This window comes from Podarcis vaucheri (genome assembly GCF_965113315.1).
Source record: "Podarcis vaucheri genome assembly, chromosome: 4".
Classification (NCBI taxonomy): Eukaryota; Metazoa; Chordata; class Lepidosauria; order Squamata; family Lacertidae; genus Podarcis; species Podarcis vaucheri.
Window position 1 is genome coordinate 56,444,648 of NC_138762.1, and position 15,621 is coordinate 56,460,268.

The 15,621-nt window shown below is 42.2% G+C and overlaps 1 protein-coding gene across 2 annotated transcripts in view; it reads left to right on the forward strand.

Moving 5' to 3' along the window:
* The window catches only part of TTC3 (tetratricopeptide repeat domain 3), a 74,508-nt gene that overhangs the window by 35,100 nt on the left and 23,787 nt on the right, over positions 1 to 15,621 (forward strand). For both annotated transcript variants that reach the window (XM_082221300.1, XM_082221301.1), the window contains exons 21-35: positions 56 to 168; positions 1,728 to 1,854; positions 3,697 to 3,816; positions 3,977 to 4,078; positions 4,161 to 4,253; positions 4,500 to 4,561; positions 5,054 to 5,190; positions 5,303 to 5,632; positions 7,018 to 7,269; positions 8,166 to 8,212; positions 9,146 to 9,199; positions 10,447 to 10,523; positions 11,756 to 11,908; positions 12,758 to 13,625; positions 15,382 to 15,447. In XM_082221300.1, the coding sequence (XP_082077426.1) occupies positions 56 to 168; positions 1,728 to 1,854; positions 3,697 to 3,816; positions 3,977 to 4,078; positions 4,161 to 4,253; positions 4,500 to 4,561; positions 5,054 to 5,190; positions 5,303 to 5,632; positions 7,018 to 7,269; positions 8,166 to 8,212; positions 9,146 to 9,199; positions 10,447 to 10,523; positions 11,756 to 11,908; positions 12,758 to 13,625; positions 15,382 to 15,447 (2,601 nt within the window). The remainder of the gene's footprint in view (positions 1 to 55; positions 169 to 1,727; positions 1,855 to 3,696; positions 3,817 to 3,976; positions 4,079 to 4,160; positions 4,254 to 4,499; positions 4,562 to 5,053; positions 5,191 to 5,302; positions 5,633 to 7,017; positions 7,270 to 8,165; positions 8,213 to 9,145; positions 9,200 to 10,446; positions 10,524 to 11,755; positions 11,909 to 12,757; positions 13,626 to 15,381; positions 15,448 to 15,621) is intronic.

Consider the following 15,621-nt stretch of genomic DNA (forward strand, 5'->3'; position numbering starts at 1 on the left):
TGCTGTTTTGATTGTGTTTGAAATTATTATCAAACCGTTTCATTTGTTTTCAAAGGAACTAACCAAAGCCAAAGACCATTTCAATAACATAATTGAGAAGTATGAGAAAGTGAGATTTGATTGCTTAGCACATTATGGAATTGGAAAAGTATATTTGAGACAAAATAGGTGAGTATAATATGTTGATTTTAGAAATTGAGCTCATTTGTTCTTTAAAAATCTGATCACTTAAATACCTTGCCTGAGGACAGTTCTTGCACCTCTTGAATTTGTCCATTTCACATTTACTCTGATCGCACTAGAGAAGAATAGTCAGAGTGGAGGACCAAAGAGGACAAAACTTTTCTATCATATGTGTGAACTCTTAGGGAGGAATTCAGAAATTCCATTTACCTATTCAGTTGTCCACTAATACTGCTCTCCAGGAAGGCAGGCTTATTTGAGATGAAATATATGTTTAGTGAGAGAGTTAAAAATATGCTTGTGGCCTTTGATCAAATTGGAAAGAAATGTGATAGTCAACAGTTTTGCTTGATGGCTTGCTGCTGTTTAAGCTGTAGGGGTCACTCATAATCAAACCTCCCTCTGTATTGACCCCTGGTCGAGGTGTTTGACTTACAGCATGCAGTTCAAGTAACATGGGGTGGAGAAGACTCCCCCATGGCTTGCTCTTCTGACAAAGAGGGATTCTAAGCCAGTCCTGTTGTTCAGGCTGCTTTTGCTTTCCGCTTCCCCTCAGTGGCTGTTTTTCCCCTAGCAAATGGATTTCTACTCCCTCTGATAACTTGTGAGAAGCTGCCTGGATTTTTTGGTCTAGGGCACGTCCAACAGGTAGATTGTGATCTACTGGTAGATCACTGGACATCTGTGGTAGATCACGGACTTTCCTCCTCCCTAAAAAAAATGGGCCTGAAGCCCCCAAGAGGGGGTAGATCACTGCCAGTTTTTAACACTGAGAGTAGATCGCAGTCTCTTGGGAGTTGGCCACCCCTGCTCTAGGGAAAGCAGCCGTTGCCAAAACAGATCAGGAAGCAAGCAAGATGAGTAAACAATCGCAGCAGCCCTCACCGCTGCACTACTGTGTCAAGGTGAGGGAGAGTGAGCATGCTTAACTTGAGCTGCCTCTTCATTTTGAAAAGGACTATGGAATCCAGAGTTGATGTTTACCTCCTGTTAGAAAGGCATATGAACCTACCTGGCCCCTGAGATCATCTTCTGAGGCCCTTCTTTGTGTTCCTCCTCCTCGAGAGGTCCAGAGGGTGGCAACACGAGATCAGGCCTTCTCTGCAGTGGCTCCCCATCTGTGGAATGCTCTCCCCAGGGAAGTTCGCCTGGCGCCTTCATTATACACCTTTATGCGCCAGGCAAAAATGTTCCTTTTCAACCAATCAAGTTGACCTGATTGACATCCTATACCCTTTTAAAATGAGGCTCTTTTTTGAGGGGGGTGTTAATTGGGTTATTGTTCTTATTTTGATTTTATATATGGTGATCTTTTCTGTGAAGCGCCCTGAGACCTCTGGGTATAGGGCGGTATATAAAATAAATAAATAGCCAGAGCTAAAAATTAAACCAGCCACAATTACTTCCCATTTTCCAATTGTGTTTGGGGTTCTGGGGAGAGGAATGACACTCATATTTCATTGGATTCCTAAACACGAAACATGCTTGCACTAGGGATGCTTGGATATAGCATGTGACGTTGAGTCTTTTGGCGTACACGATAGGTTTTCAGAAGCTCTGGACCAGTTTTTGAAATCAAAGACCATGGTTAGTCATAAGATTGTGCCTGGTGTATTGACGTGGCCTACAACTTCCATAGTTATTGAAGAGACAAGAACAGAAAAATTTCAGGTAAGTAAGATTGTTACCCTGTAAAGCTAAACGAAGCCAAACCAAACCCAGTTTGTATATCATTTGTGTGGTGGCTGTCCAGGATAAGTTCTGTCTATATTCTGAGGACTACATCAAGGAACAAATTGGTAAAGCAGAGAATCTTGCATTCATCTTCAGTGGAGGTGAGCGTGTTTGAATGTGTGACTCTGTCCATCCTTTCCAGTACAGTGGTGCCTCGCAAGACGAAATTAATTCGTTCCGCAAGTCTCTTCGTCTTGCGAGTTTTTCGTCTTGCGATGCACGGTTTCCCATAGGAATGCATTGAAAATCAATTAATGCGTTCCTAGGGAAACCGCCTTCAGACCAGGTCCGGGGACAGTCTGTCCCTGGACCTCTTCTGAAGGCTGGGGGGGGGGACAAGGGCTTTTCTTCCCACCCCCAGCATTTAAAAAAAACCCGGGACAGCGGAGGACTTCTCCGCTGTCCGGGGCGATTTAAAAGCCCCTGGGAAGGCAGGCAGGGGGGACAAAGACTTTCGCCCCCCGCCCGCCTTCAGAAGGTGTTCCCGCCCCGCTTCGGAGCAGCGTTCCGAAGTGGGGTGGCTGGGGCAGGTGTTCCTGCCCCCCGCCCCGCTTCGGAGCAGCGTTCCGAAGCGGGGTGGCTGGGGCAGGTGTTCCCGCCCCCCCGCCCCGCTTCGGAGCAGCGTTCCGAAGCGGGGTGGCTGGGGCAGGTGTTCCCGCCCCCCCGCCCGGCTTCGCAGCAGCGCTCCGGAGCCCGGCGGCTGGGGCAGGTGTTCCCGCCCCCCCACCCGGCTTCGGAGCAGCGTTCCGAAGCGGGGTGGCTGGGGCAGGTGCTCCCGCCCCCCCGCCCCGCTTCGGAGCACCGGGAGAAGCGATCTCCCCGCAGCCCCTTGCTTCAAAAGAGGTCCGGGGGCAGCGGGAAACGCTTCCCGCTGTCCCCGGACCTGGGGCTGCGGGGAGAAGATCGCTTCTCCCCACTGCCCCTTGCTTCAAAAGAGAAGACCCGCTGTCCCCGGGGCAAGCTTCGTTTTGCGAAGCAAGCCCATAGGGAAATTCGTCTTGCGAGGCAACTCGAAAACGAAAAAACCTTTCGTTTTGCGAGTTTTTCGTCTCGCGAGGCGTTCGTCTTGCGGGGTACCACTGTATAAGGATTGCCTTTAGCAATTGGGGATCTAAATACTTGCTAAGGGTCCCTGAATGGCAAGGAAGTCTTTTGAATGACTTGCCCGCTGCACTGAATATGGGATCTTTGTAGAATACCTCGGTTAATCAGCTGAATTGTACTGGCATCAGAAGTTGTATTTAGGTCAATTACCATTCACTTATTTGCACCTTCATCACTGAGATTGCCCCTTCCTCACAGAACAAAATTAAAGAGCAATAAACCCATTTGCTTTGTTTGTAGTTTGACAGCGGAATAGACTACTTTGGAAACCTTCGTTAGAGGTTTATCAACAGAGCTTGGGTGGCCATCTGCCAGAGATGTTTTAGCTGTGATTCCTGCATTGCAGGGGGTTGGAGTCGATGCCCCATGGGATCCCTTCCAACTCTGTGATTCTGTGAATCTATGAGCAGTACTGTGTGACTTCATCTTGCATCACTGTAGTCAACTTTGAAAGCCTGGCCTCATACAGATGGGTTGAATTCCTTCCTACCTAACAGGCAGCCTGATATTCTGTGGGGTGGTAAACAATAGAAAGTGGAAGAAATTGAAAGTCGGGGAAATGATGAATATTCAGTATTCTGCTCGATGAGACTGCATTTATAAACATGCACACTTGGTAGTACAGAATTTCCAGGGAAGATGCTACACTATTTAACTTGCTTTGCTGCTTCATAGGTTATATTGCAAGATCACATTGAAGAATGCAGATTTCCTCCAGCTCCACATGCAGTTTGTCGCTACCAGCAGTGCCAAGCGCAGAAAATAAAAATCTATTTTAGCGACCCAGATTTCAAGGTAATATGAAGGTTGTTGAAAAGGATCTTCAGATACTTTTAATTTAGGTGCACTTTCTCTTAAGAGGCTTATGTGAAATATGTTTTGAATTTTCCTAATATAAATGGTGCCTTACTGTTGAACTCACAGTGCTCACTTATCTGTGATCTCCAAACTTTAGGGTTTTATACGTGTTACCTGCTGTGAACAATGTAAAGTGGAGTTTCATGTAAGCTGTTGGAAGAAGTTGAAAGCAGCAAGATATACAGATAAAACTGAAAAGGTAACATCAAATGTTTAATGCTTTACTTCTGTAGCCTCTGTAGCGAAATGCTACCCACAAGTCCTTTTTCTCACACCCACAGGACTTCCTTCGAGAGCTATGTTTCACTCCAGATTGTAGCGGTCTCATTTCTAATATTGCTGTCTTCAGCTCCTCTGGTTTAATCAAATGTGAGGTAAGAATTGATTTCTGGTTGGTATTTTTTATAATATAAATACTAGAAATGGAATTAGATGAAAAGAAACCTTTATTATTACCTGCATTGAACATTTCCAAATTTGTTGTCATACTATATAAATTTCATTATCGTTTCTTTGCTTTGACCTAATGTCAAAACAGTATTTTATTTTCCACAATTATAATAAAGCACTGTTACAGAAAATAAATCTTTGAAGCTCCCATTTTTCTTTTCTCTTCTTAGTATGAAGATAAAATAAAAAGCAAGAATCCTCCAAGGCCCATTGTTAAACAGGAATGCACAAGGTAAGTTTCCTAGCTAGTCATATAATACTAGCAGTTCGTTTTCAGAGCGGCTGACACAAGATGGTAGTCTCATTGAAGAACATGGGGGTTTGTATCGCCACCTGTTGTCCAAGGCAGGAAATATTCAGAGTAGGGTAAGGGAAATTGGCCAAAATGGTCTCTTATCTTGTTTTCTGGTTAAGGGAGACTTTTGTTTGCTGGAAAGACCTTACTGGATACAATCCTGAATATATATTTGGATACTTGAAGGCCTGTTCGCATTTAGTGTTGTGATGGCCTTCACATAAGGATTGCTGCTGGATTACGTCTTCATGTGTCTGCTATGATTGATACAGTCAGGCAGCTCTCTTTCGGGAGCTTCTGTCATATATTAACAGGCCAGGAGACTTATTTTTCCTGAAAGAGCAGTAGTCTTGAATATTTACATTTCAACTGAAAAATGTCCAATTGCTTTTAAAAATAAAAGGCTTCACTTTAAGTTGACTGTGTCAGTTCTAGGACCCTACAGAAAAAACAGGATAGGAAATTGAAGAGGAAATTAATGAAAGAAGACGCTTTACTGTCACTAGGGAACTTTGCAGAAGTGCTTCACACAGCAGACTCTATATCAAATGATGACAGTGATAAAGGTATGTGACAGTAAATACCTGTATTGAGAATACCTTGATCCCCCCCCCGGGGTCCTGCGTTTCTGTTATGTATCTGGGCATTCACGGTTTTGTTTTTGCTTTTTAATCTTAGGGAGCGGTGGTGGTCTTGTTCACAAGAATTATTTTGCTGGGGATAGAGTCCTGCAGCTTATTATGCAGAATTTTGAGAAAATACGGAGAGGCGTACATGATGGCTTCAAACTTCTTAATGAACTGTTTTCGTGGTGGGTAATTGGCGAAGCGGACCACACACGGTTTTCAACAAACTGTGTAACCTCAGTTGAAGTAATGGATCAGATTGTAAGCTCCGTAATTGACAAAAATAATAGAGTGGCGACAAGAATTTTTGTTCATGTTTTAAGTGAGCTTGAAGAAGTGGATCCTAGACTACACGACTTAATGAAACATCTTGATAGTAATGGTAAGAGTAAGTTATTTGTGGTTATACTGTAACATAAAACTGAGGCTTAGTTCCATTACAGGGTTTTAACTCTTGAGCATTTATCTATTAGGTTTGTTCACATTAGATATGAGAGCTGGCTGCAATTGCAGCTGATCTGGAAAATAAAAGTTAGGAACTGGATTTGTAAATAATTCTGATCAACAAATCTCTCTGTGTTTATATTTATAGTTAAAGCATAAGGTTATGCTTTAAGTATCAAAAGCAAGGATATAGGTAATTGGAAAATTTATGCCCTTGCTGGCCAGCACTGTAATTTCCTACAATATTCCAAAGTTTTGATCATTGCTGTTTTCAGTTTTTTACAAGCAAAATTTGGGTAGCAATAATTACATTTCCAATGCACTTCTTGTTCCTTATTTTTATTTTTTGTACTAATTTCCAAGCTTTATTATGCTCCTTTAATATTCTCAAAATAGTCTCAATATATTAGACTGCACATGTCCTGCTTAGAATTGTTTGCTGAGAAGACGTTCAAAGCAAGATGCTCATTTGTTCTTCACTCTTAGCCACGCATAGGCAAACTCGGCCCTCCAGATGTTTTGGGACTACAACTCCTATCATCCCTAGCTAACAGGACCAGCGGTCAGGGTTGATGGGAGTTGTAGTCCCAAAACATCTGGAGGGCTAAGTTTGCCTATGCCTGCTTTTAGCACACTGCTAGTTTTGCTTTTGCATCTTTGCAGTTTCTCATACTGTTCAGGCAGACAACTTTATGACAGGTGTGTGGATCAGTTTTGTTTGTTGTTACTTTGTGATAGGATACTTGTATCCATAGCCAGCTCTCAGTGGGCTCAATCCAGATGGACTTTTCATCTGGCAGAGGCCTTTATGAATGACTTGGTGGCAGGAGAGGGAGGTGATTTTCTCTGAGTTTCCCTGCATACACACTACATTCTGTGCTCTTCCAGATGGTCCCACAACCCTCCAGAGCAGATTTTCAGAGAGGAGGGGAATTGGTGAAAATGGCTTCCTCCTTTCCATTAGCAAATGCCTTCACTTGATCAGAAACCTTTCTGTGAACAGAAGGGTATTGTTGGATAGAACCCAACAATAGTATTCACAACTTCTCTCCCCACATATTGCAAAGAGCAATGGCTCCTAGTGTCATTGTCCCTGCCCCAGCTTTGGGGTGGGCGCTGGTAATTTTAACAAGTTCCAGATAATAAGTTTTTCACTATACTATCCCCCATCTAGTTGGTCTAATTCTTGGAGATCTACCCCAAAAAATGCTTCTTTGAAATGTAAGCAGGTCAAATCCTTGTGTATGTCTGCCCTAGAGGGCAAAATATATTCTGTGATGTGAATCTACTTTGGGGTGTTATAATTTATATTTATTTTTCCAGGTTTAAAAGCTACAAAACAGTTTTTTGCCAAGTATGGAACATGCATCTTACAGCTTGATCTTGACTTCATAGCAGTGCTGTGGAATGAGAAATATGGCATTAAACTAGGCAGGGAGTTCACCTGCACATCTCCAGATATGATAGATGAGCTGTCGTTGATAGAACTTCGGTGTTTTTTATGGCTCTTAGAAGAGAACAGAGAGAATTTTCCACCTCTCCTTCAATACTTAGATGACTATTTTGATAACATGGGTAAGCATACTAGGATGACCAAAGGGAGTTTATTATCCCTTTAACTTTATCAGTGACTTCTATAGATTTTGTGAGGGGAACAGTGGTGGGCAGCAATGAAAGGATTCAGACCAGGTGAACTGTAGGTTCTGTGCAGGTGGTTCAGCCCACGTGGGGAAGGAAATGCGAAACCCCATGCTCCATTATCCTTCTAATTGCAGTTGTGGGGAGATGCTGCTTTCTTTATGGGGCGGGTTCTGAGTTGGTTGCTGTGTATGGTGGTTTATGTATTCAGTATCACTTTAGTCATCAACATGTACAGTCGTACCTTGGTTCTCAAACGGAATCGGTTCCGGAAGTCCTTTCGACTTCCGAAAAAGTTCAGAAACCAGCCAATCGGAAGCTGCGGAAGCCGTGTTGGACATTCAGCTTCCTCTGGTTCGCCAGAAGCGGCTTAGTCATGCTGGGCACATGACCCGGAAGCTGTACGCCAGCTCCCTCAACCAGCAAAGCGAGATGAGCGCTGCAACCCCAGAGTCGGTCACGACTGGACCTAATGGTCGGGGGTCCCTTTACCTTTATGTTCGAGTCACAAGGCATTTGAAAACCAAGGTACAACTGTACTGATTTCAGCAGGATATAGACAAGTTTCTTCTGATTCAGAACCATTTGCTTTAAGCAGCTAAAACTATACTCTGTTGTAAGAACTCAGGCCTCTTATCAAAGTACTGTAATTATTTGGCCAACATGGTTAGATATCTCTATATAGTATAATGATTTAAAGCATATGCACAACCGCGAGAGGACAGGGCTATTTACTAAAGTTACGGCGCAGTTGTTCAAAACTGTTTAGAGCTTTGTGCTTTTGTCTTAGATTTTTGTTTTGTTTTTTAAAATAAAATTTATTTTAAAAATAGATAATCGGTATACTGTAATAAGGAAGGAAGAGAATGCAACTGCCTCAGTAAGTTTTTATGTTTATCCCTTTCTTGAAATGGAAGCAAATACATTGCAATCAGAAACCTTTCTAATATACTTAGTTAGAGCATTCCCCTTATATTGCACTGCTGCTTTTATAACATACATTTATTGCAGAGTTACTGCGCAGTCCAAGCCCACGGTCCGCCGGGATGAGAGAACGTTTCATTCAGGAGATTTTTGGCTTTGCCAGCTGGGCCAGGGCACAAGTCTCACCGTAGCTGAGCCAGAGATTTGCTGGAGTGCCCCTCACCACAGCTCAGCCAGTGGGACTTCACGCTAGTGAAAGACCCCCAAAAGGGGTGTTCTGAGGTGCAGTGGGGATGATAACATGGCATGGAAAGACTTAAACCTGTTCCAAACCCCTTTCAGCCCAGTCACGGGATATTGGAATCTTGAGTACTCACCAAATTTCTGGTGTTTATCATGTTGCTTATTAGCTTGTTAGAGACACCGTGTATCCCTGTCTCTGCTGACATGGCTTGTCCTGCAGACCGTTCTTCTTGCATCCGTTAAGGGACCCTTCGTACGTACACAGCAGGGCATGCAACGTCGTTGTAGGCTCAACAGTCTCCTGCAAAAACCTGGGCAAACCAATATGTATTTCCACTTAGCACCAAAATAAGTAAAGCGATAGCACCAATCTCATGTCTGAAGGAGGAGCATTTCAAAGGGGGAGGAACCACCACACGGCGATCATTTCGTTTTGGTGTTTGTCATCTTGATGAGCTCTTATTGAAATAGTTATACACGGCGTCATGTTGCTCTGAAGGGGAAAAGTAGAAAAGAAATGAGGAAACAGACATAGGGATTTTGTTTCCTTGCTAGTAAGGTGAAGAATGGAAATAGAATGTGCAGTGTTATGGTAATATTTTTTCCTGGTGGTGGTCACTACTAAACTATCTCTTTTTCTGTCTAGAATAATACTATCAAAGTTAAAAACAGAAACCGAAAGAAGGCAAAGGAACCAAAGGTATATCTTTATTTCTTTAAAGGAGTCCATGCTGGTAGAATGCAGCAAAAGAAGCAAAGCTAGTAAATGCCTATGTACTGTTCTCTCTTCAATTTCTTCTCTCCTTCACTCTTTCTTGACTTCCTCAGGCCTGGTTCACATGCCAAGTTAGACCATAGCTGATGTTTAGCTAACTGAAATGCAAACGAGCAGTGTGCTAGTAGTGCATGCTGCTTAGATGTCCCTACTTTGCCCCTCCCATGTCCCTGGCCATGCCAGAAGCAGCAAACCACACGCCTTGGCTTCGTCACATCATCTGAAGCTAGGCATGTGATTTGCCTCTCTCCAACCAGGCCATGACCAGCAAGCCAAGAACAGAGCTTGGTTTACCCCTTGTGGTTTGATGTGAAGAAAACAAACCTTGGGCCCAGGTGAGACTGGGACTTCTGAGCAGCATGCGCCAGCTCCTTAGTTTTTAATCAGTTGGGGAAAAGGCCATAGCTCAGTAGGAGGAGGTGGGACTGGTCATGTTGCCTCTCAGAAATCCTGGAGACCTGCTGCTGGTCAATGTGGATAGTAGTGATCTTGTTCATCCTAATAGTCTGTTGTGATATAAGGCGGCTTCTTATGTTCCTGTCTATTATCAACATAATTTTGCATACAAGCAGAACAGTAGATTTGGAGAAAAATGTATGCTGCAGGTTTAAAGAGTCACTGTGGATTGAATAGTGTTCTTCCTGCTTTGTATTTCTAGTTTTGAATAATAAAATTGGGTATGTATCCAGCTGCGTCCCACTGCTGCTAAAAGGCTCTCTGCTCCAGAGGTGGCTCCTGGGGATAGAAAGGAGGAGGAGGAGGAGCTGGTTTTCTCTAATTCCCCCTTTCTCCTGCACCCCAATGCCAGTGCCACCTCCCATGTTGTTCCAAGTGGTCTTCCTATCCGTAGAACAGATTTGGAGTGGGGGGGGGAGGGGGTTTAAGAGGGAAGCAGTGAAAATGGCCTCCCTCCTTCCTTGAAGAGAAGCTTCACTGTAACAAAGAACCTTCTGTGAGTGGAGGGCACAGTTGAATATTGTGGAGCGATCTACTTTTCTTACAATCACACTGCCAAACCACATTTTTTGGTGGGGGGGGGGCATTGAATAAATGTGAACTAGAGAAAAAGGATTATATAAACGAGTCTGTTGAATTCTGAAGATGGATTACTTCGTTTTAAAATTTTACGTGTCATTATGTAACAAGTTTCAATTCTTTCTTTGTTGATTTAGTCTATTTTAGTCCTGTCTGGTGGAGTTGGTACAGTAACTCGAGAGGAAGACAATATATTTTCAGAAGAAAGCACCTTGTAAGTTCTGGCACAAAAAAATGCATGGAGCACGCTCTTGCCAAAACACCTTTAGGCTGCAATCCTAAACTAACCTACCTGGAAGTATGTCTGGTTGAACTCAATGGGACTTACCTATGAGAACACTAGTACACTGTTAAATTCCTTTGACTCTAATGAGGGTGTTATGCATGTGCCTCTTTTTTATGGCACCTGAACCACACAGTGATGTTTTATAAAAAGGAGATTTAAGCCTTTGAACTGCAATTGTCACAGTGTATTTAAATAAAGAAAACTGAAAAATAAAATTTACTAATCAGACAATAAAATTGTTAACCAGACAGCTTGAATTTTACCCTCTTAGTTTGGGGGTATTAGATGTGAACATCTTAATTCCTCATTGTTAAAACTTAATGTTTTTCCAGTATCTTGGGAGACAGAGATACCTGAAAAATGTTACTTTTGAGAAATGAAACCCATTGTATTCTTTCTTCATCTATTGATTAAATCAGTGACTGGGAATAAGAGAGGTGCAATATGGGTTTTTCTATGGACTAATTAATTAAGCCTTATGTCCCTGCAAATAGTTTAAGACCAGAATCCATGACAACTTGCAAGTGCAATGTGCCTTGTAACCAAGTTTAAGATGTGCCATGATAATATTTAAACATGACGAATTCTATTTATTGAACCTCTGTCCTTCCCCCCCTGAGGAAATCCTTTACTCCAGATTCAAATGCTGCTGGCAGTTCCAGAGACACATTGTTATAATATTCCTGTTAATCTCTGCCATTGTATTTTTGAGAAGCCATTACAGAGAATATCCCACATTAATATAACTCAATGTTCCATCTCTGGTGACATAACAAGGATGTTCCTATTGTAATTCCTGGTGGGATGAATTGAATTTAATGGTCAGACAGATAGCAAATAGAGCATTTATTTGCAGATATTAATAAGGTAACCCGGAAAGTACGTACTGTTGCCCTTACAGCTGCAAAATATCCAGACTATGTCAGTGCTCCTATTATTGACTGTAAATTGTACAGCTGAGGTTGTTTTTTATTGTCTTAGTTTATTTTTATTCTAATCTTCATCTTATGCTTGAAAGCATGTCTCTTTGTTATTGTTACGGCCTATGCCTAAAACAAATAAAACGGCTGTTGAGCTTTTTATTGTTCACTGTGAGTTGGGAGCTTTCCATTCATAAGGAGCTTGCTCTTCTTAAAGTCTGTTCTTTGTCTTCCCAACAGTTTTACGAATCCACGTGACCCTTTCAGAATCCCAGATGGTCTTAATGAGCAGGTGGCGATATTTGAAGCTTTGTATAATAATTTTTCCTCCGGTAGCAGTTACCAGAGAATTTTGGACAATTACCCAGACCCAACGTGTGAAAGCTTATACGAGTATGTTTCCATTTCCTTTTCCTTCTTTATTTTCCAACAAACAGAAAAATAACGAAGGTAGAGCTGGGGTCCCTTGGATATAGGCATCATCCCCATTCCTAGAGGAGGAGGAGGATTGGGATTCAGAGTTTCCTCTCAAGTCTGCTCCCACCCGAGCTCCCAAATGGAATCTTTAACTCACCCGGGTTTCAAAAGCAGTTTAAGGATTGAGCACATAGGTGCTAGCAGTAAGGCATAGGAACAAGAGCTTGTGTTTCAGACTTTCCTGACATTGAAATCTTCCTATGATTACTAATGGTTATACTTGGGTACTGATTACTCAGCACTAACAGAATTCTCTTGTTTCCTGACATTCACTTCTACCTTCTTGCTGCTGAAGAAAGCAAGAAACGTGGGAAGTGAACGTTTTAGGGGACAGGCATTGGAAATACGATGGGGCACTTCCTTTCCCATGTGTTTCTTCTCTGAGGCGTTCCTCTCTTTGGTGTGCATCTCTAGTTCCTTTTTCCTTGACATGTTTGCACCTGAAACTCATGCAGTTTTAATCATTGCCACCCAAAGCATTGACTCCTGCTTGTTCAAGTTGGCAAAGGTGTTTTAAAATGCCTGTTGGTCCCCAGTGAGGGGGAGACAAGTTGGCATGATGGTCTTGGGCATCATAAGACATGGTTTGGTGCTTAGGGTGACAACATTATTCTATCAATTTACATAAAATAAAATGTTGACGTGAGATCGGAAGGTGTTTTCAAACCTCTTTTGTCATGTATAAATTGGTAGCTAAAACGTTAAATGAGTTGTGATCGCACAGCTTCCTCTCGAACTTAGATATGACTTTGATTGCTTTCACAGCTATTTTTCTCAAATCTTGGAAGAACATGGCCCCATGGAAATTGATAATCCACTGTTAGTTGGAGAGTATGAACACTTTCCTGCGGACACTCGTAAAATAGTGGAGGATGCTGGTGGTCTGAAATCTTTCCTTCTGGAATCTCTACGTTTTGTTATGATTGGCAACCTTATTGGCTTGATGAAACATTCGGTGATGCTGAAGGAAAATGCGGATGTCACCGGAGCTGCAGAAAGGACTAAAAATGAAGAAACTTCTTCGGCAAGCCTTCATAGTCAAGAAAACAGCAAACCACGTTTAAACCCAGCTGCTAAAGAGTTCCAGCCCACCTCATATATTAACAATCCTTATGTGTCAGTATCTACTAATACTCCAGCCCATGATACTCTGGAATATATGACTACCAGCCATTCCACTTTTAGTCCATTCGTTCCCACATACTCCCTTTCCACTCCGGTAACTGACATGATAGCAGCATCACTGCCTATGCCAGATGCCTCTTTGCCTTCAGCTTTACCCCAAAGCCACCCAATATTTCTGAATGAGATTCAGTCAGAATATCAGAATGAGAGAACGTTGCCAACGATTCCTGAAATGCTAGATATTTTGGAGCAATCTAATTATTTATATCCAGATGCTTTCCTTGATATTGATCCAGAAGTGACATCAAGCGAGGATGGCGAAGATATTCTTGTGGCGAAAGATGAGGTGCAACTGTCAGCATTGTCTGACATTTGCTCTTGTGAAAATAATCCTGATAACATTGAAAATAATAGTAATGAAGCTGGATGTGACTCTGTTACTAAAATGGAAACCACTAATAAGTCTGCAGCAAAAAACAAACCCCGTTCTAGGATGATTGCTATTCAGGTGAGAATAATAAGCTGTGCACAGTATTCGTTGTGGAGTTGACAATGTTTTTGTTTTTCTGTGTTGCATGTATAAACTCTGGAGTGAGTTTCATTGGTGTGGGATATCAGTTTGCTTCTTTCAGTGCCTGTTCACTTGATAAAGAATTTAATTATAGACATGTTGTCTGTAATATGCTAGCTACATTTGCTATGTTTATCTCAGTGTGCTAAGAAGTTTCTTGTTTTAAAAAGACATGGAAAAGCAATATAAATTACTATTACTAATATTTTTTAAAATATCTGTTAGACTTGAGAGTCAACATGGATGTAGCTTTCAAACATGGTACCCAAAACTAAGTTCATTAGGTGGACGCAAGGCCATTATCGCAAGTTTCCTTTGTGCATCTGTATACTATCATCTGTGAAGAACACACATGACTATTTTGCTATGTGAAAAGCTGTTGCCAGCTTCCTGCATGATAATGGACAAAACAGCACATGATATCCATGTATAGCATTATTCATGTGTCCACCCTCTCTCCCTTTCTACAGCTGTATTCTGTGTATGAAAAATGTGTGGAAGGTGGTTTTCACTGGAGTTAAATAGTGTGTTAAGATTAGTGAACTTCTAGAAAAAAGTGGACCTGGAATCAAACTTGCTTGTTTTCATTTTGCATTTGGCCCTATTAGCCTCATATTGCTTAAAGAACACAAATGTAATTTAGGGAGCAGATTTCTGCAATGTTTCTATAAGGCAGGTTCCCAGTTTCCAGCAGGGATGCCTTCTGTGCCTGGAATGGCACCTGGCTCTAATGACCTTTAAGGCTTGTTAGTTCTCCCTCCTTTCCTGACGCCTGCTGACCAAGGACTGATCAGAGAGGAGAAAGACTTTTCTAGGCCACTCTCAGGCTATAAAAGGAGACCTGGCCGGAGGATAGGCTTTTTGTGCTTCCCCCTTCTCCCACACAGCATTATAATCCTTAGTCTTGGCACTGTATGTTACCTTTACGGTGCACTCCTACAGACCTAGTGTGTGTGAGGTGCTCATTTCCACCGACTTGTCATGACAAATGTCCTTCCCCTCCTGTCAAATGGATGGTTGAAGACAAGTTCACAAGTTTCTTTTGAAGAACTGTTAGGAAAGTATTATTGTTATCGCCGACAATTAGCTGCTTGTATTTAGGGACTATGAAACTCTTGTTCACGTGCTGAGTCTGCTTTTCTTTACAGTGGTGCCCCGTAAGACGAATGCCTCGCAAGACGGAAAACTCGCTAGACAAAAGAGTTTTCCGTTTTGGAGGTGCTTCGCAAAACGAATCTCCTATGGGCTTGCTTCGCAAGACGAAAATGTCTTGCGAGTTCCTGCGGGTTTTTTTCCTTTCCCCCCTTTTTCTAAGCCGCTTATCAGCTGATCCGATAAGCTGATAAGCCGCTAATAGCGCTAATCCGCTAATCCGTCAATGGGCTTGCTTCGCAAGACGAAAAAACCGCTAGACGAAGAGAATCACGGAACGGATTCTTTTCGTCTTGCGAGGCACCACTGTATTACCTTTGCCACTTCAGTTTGGGGTGGTGGGCTTGCAGTTAGGCATCACTCAGAAGTTATAAAATCAAATAACTCAATTTATTGAGCTTTCTGGGTGGTAGTGTTGAGGAAACACAACTACGTACATACTTACCGGGCAAAGGAACGATCTATGGGAAACACATTGTCTGTGAAATGTTGGGATATAACTAACCTCTATTGAAACAGTTTCTGGCTCTTTGCATTTTAGGTAGATCAAGAACTAGCAGACAGGGGAATCAATACTTTGCCTTTTCATCCATATGAAACCCAACAAGTAAGTGCATGAGTGGATGTCCACAGATGGCCCAGTGAAGAAGCAAAAGCATACTTCAGAGTATGTTTTAACAAATGAAAAATGCTATTATGTAAACCTCTAAGCTGAAATATCCATGAGCCTTGCTCACAGATAGTACCATCTCTTTCTCTCTCTTTTTAATTACTTAGTTTA